The 20932-nt window shown below is 44.3% G+C and overlaps 1 protein-coding gene across 3 annotated transcripts in view; it reads right to left on the bottom strand.

Annotated features, from left to right (window-relative positions):
- Positions 1–4521: 4521 nt before the first annotated feature.
- MGAM (maltase-glucoamylase) overlaps positions 4522–20932 on the bottom strand; it is a 76562-nt gene continuing 60151 nt past the window's right edge. For all 3 annotated transcript variants that reach the window (XM_032483515.1, XM_006185395.3, XM_032483516.1), the window contains exons 35-48: positions 18857–18991; positions 18307–18394; positions 17335–17473; positions 16242–16375; positions 16091–16125; positions 15879–15995; positions 14611–14759; positions 13916–14000; positions 12930–12986; positions 10317–10441; positions 9123–9211; positions 7876–7925; positions 7134–7304; positions 4522–5419 (exon numbers count right to left, since the gene is read on the bottom strand). In XM_032483515.1, the coding sequence (XP_032339406.1) occupies positions 5336–5419; positions 7134–7304; positions 7876–7925; positions 9123–9211; positions 10317–10441; positions 12930–12986; positions 13916–14000; positions 14611–14759; positions 15879–15995; positions 16091–16125; positions 16242–16375; positions 17335–17473; positions 18307–18394; positions 18857–18991 (1458 nt within the window). In that variant the 3' untranslated portion in view covers positions 4522–5335. The remainder of the gene's footprint in view (positions 5420–7133; positions 7305–7875; positions 7926–9122; positions 9212–10316; positions 10442–12929; positions 12987–13915; positions 14001–14610; positions 14760–15878; positions 15996–16090; positions 16126–16241; positions 16376–17334; positions 17474–18306; positions 18395–18856; positions 18992–20932) is intronic.

The following is a 20932-nucleotide window of genomic DNA, read 5'->3' as shown; positions in this document are numbered from 1 at the left end:
CCTGTGATCCAGAAGAAAGTGGAGAGAAGGGGAAAGTGCCACGTGGAATCCAGGATGGCGGAGAGATTATTTCAGAGGCAGCCGGAACAGGGGACCTAGGAGCAGCCTATGTTCAGTATTGGGGTGCATGCTGCCAGACGTGTGCTAAGGGAAGTGGCAACAGGGTACCCGCCGGGTAATCATGCTCTTGCCCCTGGCCACGTAGCTTACAGACCTGATGCTGTAGCCCTTCTGGAGCATCAATGAGTCACTAATCTTAAATTTTCTTTTCTTCTTAAGCTAGCTAAAGTGCTTTTTTAAAATTAAAATATAATTTGCATACCATGACATTCATCCTTTCAAAGTGTACAGTTCAGTGGTTTTCAGTACATTCACAAAGCTGTGCGGTCATCACCACTAATTCCAGAACATCCGCATCACCCCCACGAGAAGCCACATGCTCATCAGTGGTCACCCCCCACCCCACGACCCTGCACCAGCGAGCTACCTTCTGTGCTTATGGACTTCCCTGTTCTGAGTAATTTATACAAACGGATCACACAGTGAGCGGCCATTTGTGTGGCTTCTTTCACTTAGCGTAATGTTCAAAGTGTACTCCTGTTGTTGCAGGGATCAGGGATCAGCACTTTATCCCTTTTTATGGCTGGGTGAGATCCACTGTACTGATACGTTCTGTTTATCCACTCCTCAGTTGATGTACATTTGGGTTGTTTCTACTTTTTGGCTATTATGAGCAATGCTGCTATGAACACACATGTACAAGTTTCTGTGTGGACATATGTTTTCAATCCTCTTGGGGACATACTTAGGAGCGGAATTTCTGGGTCCTATGGTAACTTTTTGAAGAACTGCAGAATTGTTTTCCAAAGTAATGGCAACACTTTACCTTCCCACCAGCAACATGTGAGGGTATATGGTGCATACAGGTGCATACAGGATATTGCATCTTCTGTGTGTAGCAGTGTATGAAGGTGTGACATCTTTTGATGACGTCTAAGTAGAATAGTTCCCATAGGAGTACATGTTTGCTTCAAATGCTCAGTGCATGGCAAGTACACAAACATACACACAGAGGCTTGGTTTCTGCCTCTGTAAACTCCTGGAATGACAAACACACCTTATCTTTTGCTCTGGTACAAGAGAGCCTTTGTTACAGGGAAAAATTTGCCTGATCTCATTTCAGACTGGGACAGCATCTTGGCAAAAGCTCAAGAAAGGAGATCTATGCTTACACAAGATCCTTCTACTCTTCGTGTGATACTTTACGATTAACGCCCCACATCCCGTGCCCACTTGTGATACCAGGCACATGACAGTCCTCAGTCATGATCCCAGGGATGAGACAAGCATGTGAGCCCTTAGCTTCCTGTTGTTGATTAGTAAAAAGGCACGGCGAACTTAGCTATTGACAGAACTCGTAAGAGTGATCAAAGCAAGCAGCTGGTTGGAATCATCAAGTCAGAAACCAACAAAATGTATGACCCTTAACTTTCAGAGCACCATCCTCCAAGGCCAGATGCACAACTCAGTGCCGTTGCTGCAGTGACTAAGAGGGGATGTTGGTGTCCCCCAGCCCGTATCTGCCCAACGCAACCAACACAACCTTGTCTTTGTAGGCACCTATGATAATGAGTGTTATAACAAGGATGCTTTTAATAAGAAAAGGAATGAATTTCTTCTCCTTTATGTGAAAATGTCTGGGATTGTTATTTTTTTATTTTGGCCTACCTATGAAAAGATAAAATAAAATTATGTGATCTGGAGAAGAGAGAATACATCAAAAAGACCCCAAGCGTTCCCCGCAGAGCTGGCTGGCAGTGATAAGAGCAGGTCCTTGTTTTGGGAGCTGCTCCAGGGTAACCAAAGATGGATAAGGTTCCATGTGTAGTGGTCCTCAAAGTGTGGGCTGGGGATCAACCTCTGGGGAGGGGAGCTGTCCTTGTGACTTTTTAGGAAGTTAGTAAGGTAAAACTATTTCATAAAAATACTGAGACGCTATTTGCCTTTCTTGCTCTCTCATAAGCACACTGTGGAGTTTTCCAGAGTCTACATAATGTGATAGCACAAATGACTGAATGCAGAAGCAGATGTGAGAATTCCTTTTTTTTTTTTTTTCCTATTAAGCCAGATTTTAAAGAGATCCATAAAAACAGAAAATAATGCAACTCTTCTGATTAAATGTTTCTGTTTTGGAAGATACAGTTACTTTAACTTATAATATGATAAGTATTAATAACTGTAATTTCATGAACGAAAGCTCTTGGGATCCTCAACAATTTTTAAGAGTATAAAGAGGTGCTGGGACCCAAACAAGTGAGGACTACTGATCTGGTGCATTGATTTTCAAACTTTTTACATATACAGGATATATGTGATGTACATGAGGATGTATACATGTATATGTTCCACCTGAATAAGCAATTTTAAGTGTATATAGTGTATATAATATATATATGAACATATATATATATATATTTAAAATTCTTTGTTCAACTAGAATTCCAGTACATACATAAGTGAATGACTGAAGACAGGGTGGGGAGCTCAGAATCCTTACAAGCTGCCTCCTCCACACTCTTTATGGGCAACGAAGAACCCAGGGCTCTTCATGTTCCAAAGTCTGGAAATCACAGCTTTAGTCTGATACTAACATTTTGCCGATAAGGAACATGATCCCAGAAGAGATAAAGTGACTTAACCAAGTCTCCTGACCCTACAGATCGCTTCTGATTTTTTCTCACTCAAAGGAAAGCAGCATAAAATGCCTCAACCAGCAGACCTGACACCTGTGATGGAGCGAGGCCAGATCAACCTTATACTTAAAAACAGACAGCTCTGCTCCAGAGAGAGAAACCAAGGGGGCCACAGACCAACCTCCTCCACTGACCTGTTTCCCAGAGCTGCTCAGAATCTTTCTAGTTCTACATTTGACGTCTTCATATCCATACAGAACTGCCTGCTTAAGGGCCAAAAGGATGAATGAATTCCAGTGAAGGTGACAGACCGAGGCTTGGGAACCCCTGTAACTGTTTCAGCTACGTAGGGTCTGAGTCGCTAAACTGAAGTCTGGGAAGCTGACATGGATTAACCTAGGGGTTCGTGAACCAGGGTCCCCAGAACAGAGTAAGTTTAGCGGCGCATGTGAGTTTTCCAAAAACAGAATCACAGATATTTTCACGTTACATTAAGGAACTGTAGTAGATATCACAAAATGTTGTTTCTGCTGCTCATCACATTGAAGTTAGGACATTATTAGTTCTATGCACTAGATCTTGTTATTTACTGTGATAATTTAAAAAAAAAACCCTCAAGTATTACTATATTAAATTTTAAAAATACTTGCATAAGTGTATTTTAATATAATAGGATTCCTTTAAAACAGTATGCATTATTGTATGCATTTAAGAACATCATTCTTATAAGGGGCTCCGTAGGTACCACTAGACTGCAACGGGGCCCTTGCCGCTGCAGATGTTGTAAACCCTTCCTACGCCTCACTCGGAGACCTGGCAGTCAGGCTTCCCGCATCAGAAACCTTCTCCTTGAGCACTCTACATTCTGTAGCAGCCAGAGCCAATGGCCACCAACATGTCCTTGATGATAACAGAAAGTATTTCTCAAATAACAAGTAAATAATTCTTTCCTCTGGTAGCCTGCCTGGGTTAATGAAAGGGTAGCTGACAAGTTTGCCATCTTTTTGATCAAGGGATTCCTGTGATTTTTTTTCCCCCATATTTCACTCATTGCCTAGTTAGCTCAAGCCCTCATCCAAAAGCCTCTTGTTTTGATAATTAGAACACTAAGCCAATGTAACAATACTATTTTCCGGTAGCCTTACGGAGGCGCTGACATATGAGTACACAAGTAGAATCTGGCTTCCTAGTGTCAAAAAAAAGGGGGTGCCAGGGGATAAATTAGGCATATGGGGCTAATAGACACACATTACTGCATAACACAGGGAAAATATTCAGTATCTTATAATAGCCTATAATAGGAAATAATCTGAAAAAAACTGAATCACTTTGCTGTATACATGAACTAACACAATATGGTAAATCAATTACACTTCAATTTAAAAAAAGGAAAAGAAAGAAAAAGAGGGAAGTAAACACATTCATCTCTCATATACTCATTTTCAAGTAATACTAAAAGTAATTATCCCTGTTGAATATGAGTATACGATGCCCTTATCCCAATTTTTAACCATCTAGTGTTTTAACCAATAGTGTTGCAAATTCTACTTTTGCCAGAGTTGATATCTTACCAAATATAATAACTTATATGATTAAAACAACAACAGTTCAAGGACACTCTCCCATGAACCTAAATCTTAACACAAATCCATGGCAGAGGCATAAGGAAAAGGGTGGGTAACCATAAATCTGATTATTCCATTGCTGGATTAGCCTGCAGGAACTCTGATGCCAAAGAGAACAAGACCAGTTCACAAGAGTTTGCCGAATAAGAAATCTTAATGCTGAAATGAGATTACCCATGGTCAAATTACCACAAAATTCAACACCTTGTTAATCTGCTTGGTTTATTTTTGTTTGGCATATAAATTGCATGCATCGTGTGAACTGTGGTTCTATACATTAGGCAGAATACAGAAATAAGATTTACACATTTCAAAGCACATCCCTGGCAAAAATAAGTTATTGTTTACATTCAAACTCCTTCCTTCAGCTTTGCCCTCTTCAATCTCATCCCCAGCCCTATTCCCACAAGCTAAGGAGTTCCTCCAACCCCTCCTCTTGCTTTCAGATTGGTTGGCTCTTCCCTTCTCCTTCCCATGAGGCGACTAGTCCTAATATTTTTATGTTATCTTCTTACTTGTCATCATCACCTTCATCCCCATCATCTTTCCTGCTTACCTTCCCTGAATTTGCCTTTCCTTCCCCTTATATCATGCTTTCAGCATATTATTCCGTCTCCCCATAACCACAGGGACCAGATGTTCTTCCTGGATGCTTTCTTGAGGTGTTAGTTGGCTCTAGGACCTGAACTGTCCTGGCAAGCTTCAGCTTGTGGGGCCATTCCCTAATTACACACATACACACGCACACATACTTCATCACAGACCTGGTTCATCTTCAGTCCATGTTGTACTAAGAGCCATCCAAACCATGCCAGTCACATAGAGACATTATGGTAACCCACAGTCGTCCACACCTCCCTACTGCCTACACCACAGGGCTAAAACACAGGCAGAGCATAAAACAAAATTAACAAAACACTTCACCCATACTGGGTATAAACTAATTAGCAACACATAATAATTTTATGAGCATGAAGTACGAGTAGTTTCAAAGCTATTCATGGTTAGGGTCCTGCTCTAGGAACTCAGAGTGCTTCTCCATGTCAAGGAGGTGAAATTATGCAGGCTGATGTTTCTGCTGGTCACATCAATGTTTAACACCTGTTGGGAACCAAAGAAAAAGTATCGGGCATCTGGTGATTGAAGTTTCCTGCACTCAAACAAATCAGATACAACCCAATGGTCCACATAACACTCTTGGACACTTTCGCAAGTCATTACCTAGCTTCCAGAGTACCCTCAGATTTTTCAGGTGAGAAGGGAGTTTCTCAACCCCTTAGAGTACAAAAAGCATTCAGAGATAGGGAAAAGACGACAGGACCCTAAATAACGAAACAGGCAACGACTGCAGAGAATCGACGGCACAGACAAATTGGAGAAAATGTCCTCATTTCCACCCCTCCCCTTATTTCCTGCTTCTCCTATCCCCCTCGTAGTGCCTTGATGATTGCATAGTGAGAGTCTGACAGCTCAGGTCTTTCTCCCATAAAGTTTCACCACGTGCACTAGTTGGCTCGGGTATCTGCAACAAAATTGGGCGGAGCCTTTATGAGCTCTTTGGAGAGCTGGGGAAGTTGGTTGACAAGAAAACCGCAAACATGAGAAAATGAAAACTACGAAGCTGAAGGAAAACTTTTGTTTCAGGCCTTGTGATCAGGAAGGATTCTGAAAGAAAAATAGTTCAGGAAAAAGGAAGAGGTAAGCATACGAGGAAAGGCCCACTTACCATGAGGGCAGGTGTTGGAAGCATCAGTCCCAAGGTGCAGATCTTTTGCACATTTAACATTCATCTAATCAGACTGTGTCTTGCAGTCAACAGCCCTGGAACGACTGTGGACCGAGCAGCACTCCTGACAATGTTTGTGCCTGTGTGAACTCCACTGCTGTTACTGGTGTTATGAATGGATGGACTGCAACCACTTGAGAATTATTTCAGAAAGGAGTATAAATCCTGGTTGATAGTAAAATCAAGAAAATGCTCCAATGGAAACTTGTATAAAGCGTATTAGTGGCTTTGGAGAAAATCCCATAGACAGAAGTGAAAGAATTTTTATGAAATGATGTATCAGCAATGCCTCTGAGGGTACAGAGGAAATACCTTAACCAGTTCATACCATATAGATTTTCTTTTAATTTATAATAATAAAATTAAAAAAACAATTTAAAGTACTTCCATAGAAATTTGAATAATAAGAGAAAAATTCATGATACAAATTGGTCAAGGTATTTCTAACATTTTTTCACATTCAGAGTTTACCTCTTCTAATTTACTTTGATGTGGATTTATCAACGTCCATGGATCTCCCCCAATATTTTCCTCTGCAGTATCACTAACAAATTTAAATGATAAAAGTCTGTTTAAAGAAATTTTGTAAAACTTTCTATATTTTTTAGATAGACGTTTTAAGGGACAGAAAAGCACTGCATCATAATTTGTAATCCTTTTTTTTTTTTCTTTCTCTGTGGCTTATGAAATAATGGAGCAACTTTTCACTGATGGTGTCTTTTAGCTGATGAAAGAGGGCAGTTCATGCTGTTTGGGAAGAAGATCTCTGAGGCAGAGGTAAAGGCAAAGTGGTACACAGGTTTGCAGACAAGAAGACATTCACGACAAGGATCCAGACCATTCATTCCAAACAATGGCCCATCAGAAAGCCTCCCTTCACCTCCCTGCTGTCCACCCTGACACACTGAACCCACAGGGGCTCCAGAAGGGCTTGCAGGAGAGCGTGTCACTTGGAAGGAAAGCAGGCAGGGACGGCACCAGGGTCTCAGGGCTGGAAAACGCCATTTGGACTTTTCACCGATCACAAACCTGTGTTGTAGAGTCATAGGTGAAGCTGGGGGTCACAACCACGCCGCTCACAGAAATGCTGACACTGGAAATGGAATCGCTGCCCACTCCCCAGATTTCAATGTAGCCCAGTTTCAAAGGGTTTGTATCGCTGATGTATTTGTTGAAAATTACATGGCTCTGCATCGTATTCTGTCAGTTGGAGATAAAAGAAACCACCAGGGGGAAACAATTGTGTGATTTTAGGCACAAATCTAGATCATGAAGTAAGATGGCTTTAGAGTCACCACCTTGTGTCCTTGGATAGTGAGACCATGATTTCAGCATTCTCTCCCCCATTGCCGACTACCATCCAACTGTGCATTGTTTAAGCAGCAACAGGGTCTCCAGAATCACTCTGACTCTAAGGAGGCAAAGAACTTCAGCTCTCAGGAACCTTATATTCTACATGAGGAGAAGTCACAAAATGTGCAGACCGTTCCAAGGCATCTTAAGAATGAGGGCTGGATAACATAGAAATAGTCTGTCCATGTGTGCTTTGGTGAACTGGAATAAGTTACTGATGAAATACAAATGAATTTAATCACAGAAAGCTTCCTGGGAGCACATTATATCTCTATCAGAAGTCTAGAGGAGGGGAAGGATGCAAATCAGCAAGATGAACAGTGAAGGAATTCTAGCAGGTAATTTACGCCCTATGGCTTCCAGCATCCTACGAAGCCAGAACTCCATTCTCCCTTCACAGTATCAGTCATATACTCACCTGGCTGACAGAAAAGTTGGCCAGGTAATAGTGTCCTTTTTCATAGGTATCTGCAAACAGACAACAAAGCAAGCATGATACGGAGCTATGCTCTAGAGTTCTCATTGCTTCCTTGGCTGAGGAAGTAGGGATGATTTTTGTTTGTTACTTTATTTCTCTGCTTCACAGAGTTCCACATTGTGAGAGGAGTCAGTTTATACAAATGTTTGAAATGGGCGTATACAGATGCCTCTGAAGAACAGCGTCACCTCCTATGATGCAGTTTTCTGACACTGCTCTTAATCCACTCCTCCTTCTCACAGTCTCCTGCCCCCAACGTCTCAGAATGTCCAGATTCCTTCTGCTAGAGCCACACATAGACGCACACACATGCACGTACGCCCACATCATGAACAGCAAGATGGGTGTCTTGGCCAGCTTATCTTGAGAGGTATTAGGAAATTTTTTAAATGCAGTCTCCCAGGAAGGAACTTCTTTGTTCCTTCGCCTTAATTTGTGCCACAGGCCCAGGGAGAATCGGAAGCTCAGCACACCCAGTAAAGGTGGAGCAGCAGGGCCCTGTTACCGGCGCCGTCCCCCTGCGCCCAACCTGTGTGGCTTTCTCACTCTTCCCCGTGTGCCTGCCTCTTTCTAAGTTGCTACCACTGAACCAGAGGGCTGTCCTCTAGAGCTGTGCTGTCCAAGACGGTAGCCACGAGCCAAATGGAACTATTTAAATTTAAATTACAAATTAAATCAACTTTAAAATCCAGTTTCTCACATGCACTGGTCACATTTCAAGTGCTCAATAGCCACCGAGGCCTAACTGCTACCAGATGGGACAACACGGATGGAGAACATTTCCATCACTGCAGAAAGTTCTACTGGACATCACTGGTCTAGAAATGACTAACGGTACTTGAGACATCCTCCTGGGAGTTTACTAATTCCTGTTAACTCCTGATGGTACATTCCCCCAAGTAAATAGCACAGCTGAGCAGGCACTGCCCCTCTTACAGCTCAGTTGATCACAAAGAACCTTTGGATTAGGACAGCTGGATAAGGGTGAGAGACTCAGAGTTCAGCTTCATATACGTGAGGCATAAGGATCCTGTATAATATGTATTATACATTTTAAAGTAATAAATGGCTATATTAAAAAATATAAAATTGTCTTAACACAGAAAAGGAAATAGCAGCCCTAGAAGATATCCAGGAACCTAGCCAGGGGTATTGACACGAAGGAATCCGAGGCAGCCCTTACTCACCGATGCTTTGTCCGTCATCCCAGAATAGACAACCTTCGGCCGTACCCTGATCATCCAGGGCGACCTTGAAGCCTAGGAACTTCTGACGGCTGCAGTGAGGGAGGAGAGGGGCATTAGCTAAAGACAAAGCCACAGTCACAAACCAAGGGTTTTCATACAAACGAAAGGAAGTGTTTCCTGGTATAAATTAAAGCCTGGGTACTAGGATTCAAGAAACTTGTGATTCAGTTCTCCTTCTGTCTTGAGAGCTACGTGACTTCATATCAGGAATGAATGAGTCAATCACTCAAGGGGACTTTTCCTTTAAGGCTCTACAAGCCTACAGGAGCCCCACGGGCTCTACAAAAAACCACACGCAAGCTCACTGGCCTCCTTCCTTTCCCCACTGTCAGGAAAATCTGGGTGTTTCAATCTTTCATCAGCAAATTCTTAAACAGGTCTAGAGAGTTTTGTTTGCATACATCCTGGGTTCTTCACTTTCCAGCTGACTTTTTGTGATCACATGAGTAGGACTCCAAGAATTTGAGTTTGACATCAGACAGGCATGGATTTTAGTCCCTGCTCACCTACTTACTATGTGACTCTGAGTTAATCACTTAGCCTCCTGAAGCCCCTCTTTGCTCATCTGCAAAGTGGGGATGATAACAGTACTTACACCATAGTGATTTTTTTTCTTTTGTTAAGAAAAATTAGATAATCTGCAAATAGATCTCTCCATATTAGCACAGTTCTAGGCACAGAGCAAACATTCACCTGATGTCACCTGTCATTATTTATTATAAAGACTTAGGTCTAGAAGTTTTAAATCTTATACATAAGGAACCTCTGCCTCAGGCATCAGTTGCAGTATGGCTTACACAGTTTTCCAGCAAAAGTTTTGCTTTTTTTTTTTTTTAAGCAAAGAGTGGATTAGGATCCAGATAGTCTTCTAAAACCAGCACGAATCATGGTTGCTCCTGTTTCACCTTCATCTCAAATGTCACTCATCAGACCTGTCACCTCCCCCACTTCGATCTAAAATAGTCATTAATAACTGTTTCAAGAGCATAGACTCTGAAAAAGGCTAAAACACAAACAAGCAGACAAATAAATATGTTTAGCAGAAGATCTTTGGGATGTAGCTTGCAAACCAGTGGGCTTCACCAGGATCTGAGCTAACTGGCATGTAAGGAGAAATCTGACCCCATCATTCACCTTAAGTGGGTGTTCTGCGCAGGCTCTTGCCAGGGCAGGATGTAGCCCCCACGGACATGAAGATTAATGTGGTCGAGAGGGGCTGGCAAGGACTTCCACTCTCCCCGGGCTTTAATGTCCACACCCTGCGGGTCAGAAGAAGGTAAGAGATGATGGAGAGAACACATCTCCCCGAACAACACATCGATGAGACATCTTGTCCACCCTCTGAGCCTGCTGCCTGTTCAGGACCCTGTTACCACACTTCTCCACGCTGTGTGGCATCTTGTGTTGCTGCCATGACATCATGTCAGGACCCCTTGTCTTCTGGGGCCTCTACCATACATACCACATGGGATCCTAGCTGCCTCTCCCCCTACCCTCACTCCACATCCTGTTTCTGCATCAAGAAGCACCACTCAAGGAGGTTGAGCGATCCTTTTTTCTTTCTTGTTGGCTCCTGATTCACTCCCCACAAAGGCACTTCCAGACCTTCTCTTTGGCTTTGCCTCTGCTCAGCCTCCATCTCCCTCCACTGCCCCACTCCCCACCCTAACTTCATTAACACCTTGGACTCAGACTTGACTGAAATCATTAAAGTGAACTGATTTACTTCACAAGTCCTTCTCTTTAACTCACTCTGCCTTCCTTTATGTTTCACATCTTTATCCCACCTCACGTGTGACGGGAAAAGTGTCTCTCACCCCCAGCTCAAACCTCAATTCCTAAGAAACTGCCCTTCCATAGGTTCTCAACCTGGAGAAGGCTTTCTGACTTCAGCACTAGGGACATTTCAGGCTGGAGAACTCTTTGTTGTAGGGACTGCCCTGTGCCTTTTGGCTGTTGACCAGTGTCTATCCACTAGATGCCAGCAGCATCTCCCCTACCTCCCACCACACTGTGCACTGTGCCAACCAGACATGTCTCTAGACATTGCCAGACGTCCGCTGGTAGGCAAATCCCCCCAATTTGAGAATTGCTCCTTTAAAGGTAAGGAGCAAAGCTACCATAACGTTTCTTCACTTTTGTTCCTTGATTTTCATTTCATACAGACTCAACTTGTACAAAACTAGGGGTAGGTGGTAGAAGGGACTGACCCTTCACTGATGGTGACTGACACCACATTCCCCGGGGGGAACTCTGCTTCATGGTCCTAACTCAGGACTACAAAGTTTAGAGGACTTACTAAAAATTCCAGCCCTATGTCTCTGGACCTTTTTCTTACCGATGTCATGAGGAAGCTGAATTATATGCTCTCTAATGACATTTCACTCCAACACCTTATGAATCCTGGACTTTTCCTCCACTGATTGTCCTACATACAAGTGAAACCTGACACACATAAAACCATTAAAGTTGCCTTCCTACCAAATTCTTTACTTCTCTCAATGTTTTTTTTTCATTCTCCTATTCATTATGGCTAAACATGATATGATACCTTCTCATGAGTTCATTTCCAGCCCCTCATGAGTCACAAGCTGATTAACTTTCCTTTAAATAGTTTCTGACTGAGCTAGCTAACAAATTCCTATTAAGATATCCACAAAGACATGATCATGAGATAAAACGTAAAAGCAGAACGATTGAAATAGGAAAAGACAACCTATGGAGAGTATGCTCAGCATACACAGCAAGCACGAGGTCCGGGGTTTGATCCCCAGCACCTCCACTACAAACAAGTAAGTAAATAAATAAACCCTAATTACTTCCTTTCCAAAACAAAGGGGAAAAAAAAGAAAGACAACCTAACGTGACTGTCCAAGGGAGTTTTCATCAGCTGCACAGTCACTGATTACGACCAAGAAGCACTGTTATCTTTTTGCTCTATTTCCAGTTCTCCGCTTCGCTCTCCTCAGGAAAAGCAGAAGAGCCTGGTTACAGGGAGAGGAAACACTACCCTTGCTTCTTCCTCAAGAATCAAACTCTGACTTGTCTGGACCCTGCAACAGAACACTGCCGTGACGCTTCTGTGAAAGAGCCTGTTTTCCCAACTGAGTCTCGGGGGCTGGGACCAGCCGGGGACAAAGTGCTATGACAGAGAGGATGCGGTCCCTTCGTATTCCTCGGAGCACTCGCCTTGCCCCGGCTCACGAGGGCGGGGCCTTACACCTGGGTGTGCGTTTTCCACCCAGCCTGGGGCCTGCTTACCTTAGGAAATTACATTGACCAACTCTTCTTTGAATATCTATGCTATAAAAGAACATATTTAATAAAAAAAAAAAAAAAACAGAGCAAAAGGCCCCTAATATTTAGGAACTTCCAGCCTAACAAGGGGGATATAAACAAAAACCATCATTTCCAGCATAATTTCAAGTGTGTTCCAGTGTCTGACATTTACGCCACCGTGAAGAGTGGTGGTACAAGGAAGGGTTAAAAACGAACACACAAAGAAGATCCAGGAAAAGCCAGGCACTGCAGGAGCCGCTTCGATGCATTTCACAACACTTCTGTGAGGAAGGTGGGCTTCCCACACTCGGAGGTGAAAACACAGAGGCTCCAAGGTTAGAAGTGACCCGTCCAAGATCACAGGGCGAGGGTTACAGGGCCAGAACTGGACCTGAGGTTTGTCAGATTCTAAAGTCTGTGCGTGCTACCATTTCCCCAGGTTGTACATAAACAATCAGGAAAACTCACCGTGTAGTAATCATACCAGCGGGCTCTGGGGAAGTATGCAGTGACGTCTGCGGCACCCTAAAAGCCAACAGAAAACAAGGCAGGCGAGTAGGCGAGGCAATCTGGGCCCAGTAACCAATTTGCACAGTAAAGAGATCAAAACAATAGTGATGGCTTTGGACCCACTGCCTGCCTCCCTTCCCCTCTCTCTCTCTCTCTCCGCTTCTCCCCACTACCAGCCCTCACCCCATCAGCAGTGTTGGGGAAGGCTTCCCTCCCTGCCCTCTTCTCCAACTGGGAAGATCTGCCTAGCCAAAAATTGTGGCTTCTGTAAAACCCTTTGGAATCTGGGACTCTGGGGGAGGAAAAATCACCATTTGTTTGTAGACTTACCCCATTCCCTCTCTAAAAAGACAAACTGAGGTTGCACCTGGGGCAGAAAACCATTTTGTAGGTTTATGGAGCCAATACCTGAGAAATCACGATTAGTGCAATAACTTGGGGTGGACCCAATCACCTGATATTTTAATCAGACTCCTAATCATGGGAAAGGAAGTGAAGAAATGGCTGCCTGAGGACCTCTTACAGAAGGGAAGGGCTTGTCAGCAGCAACCAGATTAGACACATTGCTACAGACAATCCTTCTGCAAAGTTTTGTTTTAATGGTAATAGAGGATTGAAAGGCTTTCCTTATAGTACTGCCCTCACCCGACTCATTCATACGCCTATTTCAGGGAGTGAAGAAATGATTGTATCTGCAAATATATCATAGGATTTTTTTCCTTCTTGATTATCCAATGAATCAGAATCTGTTATGCTGATTATCAAGATGAGAGAGTTGAGGCCCAGACTACCTAAGTGACGGCCGTCAGCTCAGAGGGAGAGCAAGAGACAGAGGCAGGATAAGAAATCACATCTCAGGACCCCTCAGACCAGGCCTCTTCTCCTTGACTATTCACCCGCCTCACAGCTGGGACCCTCTAGTCATCAGAGGCCGCCATACTCACAGGCTGCAGGACAGGGCTGACCAGGAAGGCTGGGCCCAGCAGGAACTGACCGTCTACATCCCAGGTCACCCGGTCTGCCACAAACCTGGAGAGGCAAAGCAAGGTACCACAGTGGGGACCCCAACAGGACCCCAGGTCAAGACCTAGAAGAAACTGCTCAAGCTCAGACCCAAGTTGGAGGTTCAGCTGCACGCTGTGCCACCCTTTACTCTCTCCCTAGGTCTACCTGAACCAGATCCACACTCACTTTCTACACATCATGCTCTTCAAACCCACGGAACGGTGGGATTCAGACATACTCTCATCTATCAGCAGCTCCGTGTTTCTTAACCACAGCACATTTTAATGCAAGAGTGGCCTTCGTGCCTCAGATATCCCCCTGGAATGCCTTCTTTTTTGACCTGAGCTATTACAGAAGATAGGTAGGTCTTTACATGCCCAAACTAGAAAGAACTTATTCTGGGCTGTATTGTATATCATTCTGAAATTTAAAAAAAATCAGTAGCCTTTTGTCAAAGAGCTAAAGTGTGACTGCCAGCATGCTAAAAGGAATCATAACGTACAGTCCATACCTACAGAGCTTTCGGCAAAGGCAAGCATGCCTTTAACCTAATTTGGAAGAATTACTTTCTTCAACTTCCCCCACACAGAATGGAATTACCCCTCAGTCACTGGGATCCCAGCTAGACACTCACTCATGGAGAAGAGGCCGCACGACGGTGCTGCCCTCCACGTGGGCCACGTGCATCAGGGTGTAGAGATAAGGCAACAGGGTGTATCTGGTCCGCAGGACGCTTCTGGACAGAGTCACAAAGGTAGCATTCCAGGACACAGGGTCTTGCCTCTAAGGAGAAAATAAGAGCGTTCAGGGCTCACCTTAGGGGGTCCAGGGGACTTGGGAGGAGGTCACATTCACTCCAAATGAAGATCACACATAGCCAAACCAACGATGACCACAGATGAGATTCAGAAAATATTTCTAGTAGACCGAAAGGAGCCACAGAAACTTCCCCAGAACAGGTGAAAAAATTCCCCATAAGACATTCTGGGGAGGGGGGGATATATCTGGTACAATGCCCAAACCAAAAGAATAATCTAAAGAACACTGGGCGTGGGAAACGTGAGGATTTTTTCATGTACCTGTTGGCTATTTGTATATCTTCTTTGGAAAAATGTCTATCAGTTTCTCTGCCCATGTTTAAATCAGATTGTTTGTTTTTGTGCTATTGAGTTGTATGAATGCCTTATATTCCTTTGGATATTAACTCTTAATCAGTATATGGTTTATAAATATTTTCTCCCATTTTGCAGGCTGTCTTTTCATTTTTAGTGTGATATAGTCCCACTTATTTAATTTTGCTTTTGTTGTTTGTGCTTTTGGTGTCATATTCAAAAAAAAAAAATAAGGAATACTATTCAGCCATGAGAAAGAAGGGAATCCTGCCATCGGCAACAACAGGGATGATTTTGATGGCAATATGCTAAATGAAGCACGTCAGACAGAGAAAGACAGTTACTGTGTGATATCACTTACATGTGGAATCTAAAAAAATTTAACTGACAGGAACAGAGAATAAAATGTTGGTTATCAGAGGCTGGGAGGTGAGGGACGTGAGCAGATGTTGTCAAAGAGTAAAAACTTCTTGTTATAAATTAAATATGTTCTGGTGATCTAATATATAGCATGGTGTCTGTAGTTTATAAACTTGAAAGTTGCTAAGGGTGTAGATATTAAATGTTCTCACCACAGAAAAAGGAATGGTAATGATGTGAGGTGATGGAGGTGTTAACTGACCCCACCGTGGTAGTCATTTTGCAATATACAAGTATAGCAAGTTAAAAAGGAGAAACATGAGGGTTTAATGGTTTTGAAGGTGTCCTTGGGGAATACAGACTACGTTACTTGTCATTCAGAATTTTCCTGGTGACACAAAACTTTTGAGCTCTGAGCTCAATGCCCTACCCTGGTCCCAATGGTGTTATGGTTCCTCGAATAGGGGTAGAAGGCCCCCAGCTGCATCCAGCGAGCACACATTTCATATTCGGCATCTTGAAAGAACCCGCAAATATCTGCTCCTGTCTGAAACAAAAGACAGAACGCAACGGGCCTGTTGATGATTTCTGAAAGATGCCATCGTCTGCTTGGTGATCAGGGGTGATCAAAAGGGCACTCACATAGGGTATGCCAAAGAGGCTGAACTCCATCATGCCTGCAAGGAGAACCACAGCTGTGTCAGCCAAGGCACTCGTGACCTGCCTCCCCTTCCCTCCTGGGAGAATCCTTTATCGAGGATCCCACTCCTTCCCCCGCCAGCAGCCCACACACCAATGATAGATTTCCTCAGCTGGTCCCACGCGGCCGTGTTGTCTCCCAGCCAGTGTCCTCCCCAGCGGCCAGAAGAGGGGAAAGTGGAGCGAGTGACGACAATGCCTCGCTCTCCCGTCACCTCCTGCACAGCTCTGGTTGGGAGGGAACAAAGAGGTGATGGAGGGCAGATCAGGAGAGGAAAGGCCATAGAGTTTCTCCTCCCAGAGCCCCTGAGCCTAGCCAGGTGACAACACATTTCCTGTGTCAAGAAGGGAACATGGGACTCTGAGCTGTAATGAGGTCCCCACTGACTGACTCCAGATGATGGAGATGATACCAAAAGTTGTGTCTTTACACAGTGTCTTACAATGTTTCATCAAAGAAAAACTTCACAATGTAAAAACCTCACTGCGTCACCTAAAATGATAAGTAATAACTTCCATTAAGAAAAGAGGGAGTGGGTAATAGCTCTGGTAGAGCGCATGCTTAGTGTGCATGAGGTCCTGGGTTCTATCCCCAGCACTTCTACTAAAAAGAAAAGTAATCACTAAATCCTGCTATTTATTTACTCAACATTTAGTTTTACATATTTGGGAAAGGAGAAAGTAAATTCCTTTACGAGGCTTTCTTTAGGATAATTCTTGTTAATCATTGACTGAGCACAAAAAATGGGACAGTGCAAATTCAGTAGAATACCAGCTGGCTATTCAACAAGAATGACCAGAAAAAAAAAAAACCCCAGTAGAGATGAGTCACTTTTGAAATACGGGAAAGAGCTATCCTAGTCCTCTGTGTTTCCTTATCGTAAGTAAAGCTATCACAGCATCGTGTGCCCTGTGTGATGACTGTCCGAGCCTCCAGTGAGTCTACCCTCCACTAGGATCCTTAGTCTCTCACGGGCAGGACCGTGCTTTACTTACAGCTGTCCTCCTAGCTATGATCACAGGGTCTGGCTCCGCGCTCATGAGTGTTTAATAAATAAGAATTGCTTTAAAGTTATAATTAAAATCTGAGCCCTTGGAAGAGGGGATGAAAGGCCGAGCAGGGTAGCTTCATCAGCCACTGGCTGTCCCTGGAGGTTGTCAGGGACAGAAGGGAGGTGACGACTCACTCGTACGTGGGTCTGGTCTGCGCCCAGCCGTACAGGCTGTGCACGTCGTAGTGCCGCACCGGGGAGCCGTCAGGCAGGATCTGCTGGCTCTCCATGCACAGGGTCTTGCTGCTCAGGCCCTTGTCCCTGGACTCCAAATCTGAAGAAAAAAACCTAGTGATGTGGGAGCTCCCTTCCCACCCTGTGTATCTCTGATCTCTCTTCAAAAGATTAGACTCTGGATCTTAAGGGTGACTTGACCCCTGCATGAGGTCAAGTTGACCTCTCCTTCCCCGGGGCATGGAAATAGGCTCGTCTCTGAGCTCCCAAGGCACCCGCAGGTCTTTTCAACATCAAGTGCCCCAGAGGGTACCCAGGAGAAAGCAGGAGGAAGAACTCACAGTTGCCAAACACTTACCACGTGACAGGCTCCAACCTAGGCTTTTAACATGTACATTATTCTATGTAATGCTTATCCTCATTCTGTGAAAGTGATATCATTATTCTCCTTTTACAGTTAAAAAAAAAAACCAAGTTGGAAACACCAATTATCTGCTGAAGGTCACACAACTCAGAGACGATAATTTCTGGAGCCAAGATGTGAACACAAGCATAGCACCAAAGTCCACTGACTCCATGACCAGGGGAGGCCGTTACTTTCCACCCACTCGGTGGCACAGCAAATTTCTGGGGAGGAATTAACATGAGCCTGAAGAACTTAAAAACTTAGCTGCAGAATCCTTTGGAGACATCACCAATGTTAAGTGTTTTCTGAAAAGAATTCAAGAAATTCACCCAAAGGGGCCGAAAACTTGTATATACCCAATTGGGGAAAGTTCTTGAATGGTGTTTGTCTCTGTCCCCCACAAAAAACCAGAGCATCAGTAAGGATGTCCCTGAGCATCAGGACAAACCCCCTGGCTGCTGGGCTCCGGCGGGGCCCACGCCTTGTAGCCACAGGCGCTGCCAGCGGAGGAGGCCCAGGGTCCTTACGCGGCATGTAGGGCGGGTGGTTCAGAGTGGCGTTCTTGCAGCCTGGGGGAACCGCCCCATTCACAAAGCTGGCCGGCTCATTCATGTCCTAGAAATGTCAGACACAGATAGTTCTTACTGTGTAAAATTATTACTGTCCCATCAACTCATAGATAAATTGGTCACCATCCAGTAATCCCACAGACACCAGCCCAGGGAGATTCATCAAGTCCAGCTGAGAACTGACTGAAAAGATCAATTAAGCCCTTCTGAATGACTGGCTAGAGGATTTGAAAAAATTCTCACTCAGGGTGTGAGGCAGGCTCAGTTCCAAAGACTTTCTGGAAATCACCTTGGAATTTTACAGTAAGAACTTGAGACAAGGTACAAGGTCTGGGGAGGGTCTGACTGTTCCACTCCTGATTGGAGGAAATGCAGTCTGACACGTCCAAAGTCCTTCCTGGATGATTCTAATCCCTTCTGATTAAAGGTCACTGATACATAAGCATAGACACCCCAGGACAGAAGCACACCCATCCACGTGTACACCGACACCAACACACACACTTACAATCCACATGCCATCAAACTTCAAGCTCGTCTCTGGATTCCGTGGATTGGTGTAGAGTTCTCTCAACTCCCTCTTCCACCACGTGATAGTTGAATTACGGAGAAAGTCCGGGAAGGCCACATAAGCTCGGTATAGCTGGAAAAATTAAATATTATTTATTTGTCCCAAACAAATATGTTAGGCAGAAAAGAGGCATCTCCTGAAAGCTTAATCTCATGCGAAGCCTTGTACTACGTGGCGATAGTCAATCCAAATGGAGTGTAAGTAATGTTCTTGACTTATGCAAAATACAATGAGGGTAAAGAAAAGAAATGAGCACAAATTGTCACTTGGAAAACGTCCATGGACTGTTTTCCTTTTTGTAGCAACGTGAATGGTAGCCATCAACACACTGAATCCACTTTTTCACCTGTTAGATACCCACCACTCCTCAACCTCTGCCCGGCAATTTCTAAGCACTCCTCAGAGACAAAGCACAAGCCAGGGAGACTGCAGCCTGAGAGGGGCAGGCATCAGATGCGATGTCAACAGGTTGGAAAGGACTTTGTATTCCCCCACAGGGCTTAGCTTAGAACCTAAGATAAATGCGCAGAGCATAATTGTGAATTCACTGTCACTCAGCAACAGCACATAGTCGTCAATTTCTACACAGCCTATGTCGCCTGTTATGGGACTTTACGGTCCTTTGTACGTCTCAGTAAACAGGTTCCTCTATGTCCATCAGCGCATTTTAAGAGTTAAAAGGCTAAATAATGCCAGTGACAAGGGTGCGAGGAAGGAACAACAGAAAGAGGGCTTGGTCGAGGGAATCCCCAGTTCCAGACACAATACATAAGAGGTAAGTGGAAACCCGTATGTCTAGATAAAAAGCCAAAAGGGACACAAAGCAAAAACAGAAATGGATCAGTGCACAGGGATCCAGCTCACAGAGAATTTAGAGGGTAGTAAACCACATCACTGAGCATCTCGGGAACGGGGGGCATGCCAAGGATGCCTTTTTGTTGGAAAATGTAGGTAGAAACATGGAACCAGCAAAATAGAACCTTTCACCAGAAACAGAGAGCTCCGGCTCAGGCAAGGTCAGAAACATGGTGCAGAGGAGGGAAATGGAGGACTAGAATAACCAGGGTCAACACAACCACGTCGGAGTAATAACTGAATCCCAAAGGAGATCCAAGTGGGAAACTTGATAAACGTTGGTTTATTAACCTCACTACGAGGTGCTCTGACTCGCATCCATGAAATAAAAAGTGTTCCGCTGTCCTCCAAGGTTCTGGCTCTGCCTCGCTCCTGTCCGTATTCTATTCTTGTCTTACTGCTTCTGCCCTCACTTTCCCTGGTCCTCAACTCGTGACGTGCCCACCTACATGTCTGGCCCCAGGATTACTTGTCACAATCCATCGTGTGTTACCAAAATGCAATTCCTAGACTCCACCCCAGACCTAATGCATTAAACCTCTGAGCTTCAGATCCAGAAATCTGCTTTTCACAGGCTTCCTGTTCTTGGCTGGTTGGCTGGTTGGTTGGTGTTACACTCCCCTCACCCAGGCCTGGGCATCAGTAGCCTCATGCCCACCAACCTCATTAACTGAGCCTTATAAACATAACTAGTTATAATTATCCTCTCTACTGAGAATGTCTTATGTGCTACCTAATAGACACTGCAACCCCCTAGAGAACCTCCTATTTCTCATCAGAGGCACAACGGGCATTTGGGGCAGGAGAATGCTTGGTGGAAAATTCCCTGCAATCAGAACGACGTGCATCCCTGGTCACTGCCCACTAGATGTCACGCAGTGCTCCTTGTGATGATTAAAACTGCCCCACAGAATCCAGATGCCCTCAAGGTGGCAGTATTGCCTCTAGTGGCTGATGTACTGTGGGGCTCATACAGTAGGAGCCAACCTCTTGATTGCTGAAGTGGTCCTTCCCCAGCATAATGATTTAAAAGTCATGGTTCTGGCATAAAAACAGACACGCAGACAGAACAGAAAGCCCAGAAATAAGCCTACACGTATACAGTCAATTAATCTTTGAGAAGGGTGCCAAAAACACAAGAAGAGAAAGGACAGTCTT

Source organism: Camelus ferus, chromosome 7 (assembly GCF_009834535.1).
Source record: "Camelus ferus isolate YT-003-E chromosome 7, BCGSAC_Cfer_1.0, whole genome shotgun sequence".
In the NCBI taxonomy this organism is placed as follows: Eukaryota; Metazoa; Chordata; class Mammalia; order Artiodactyla; family Camelidae; genus Camelus; species Camelus ferus.
This window is presented reverse-complemented; position numbering and strand designations above follow the sequence as displayed.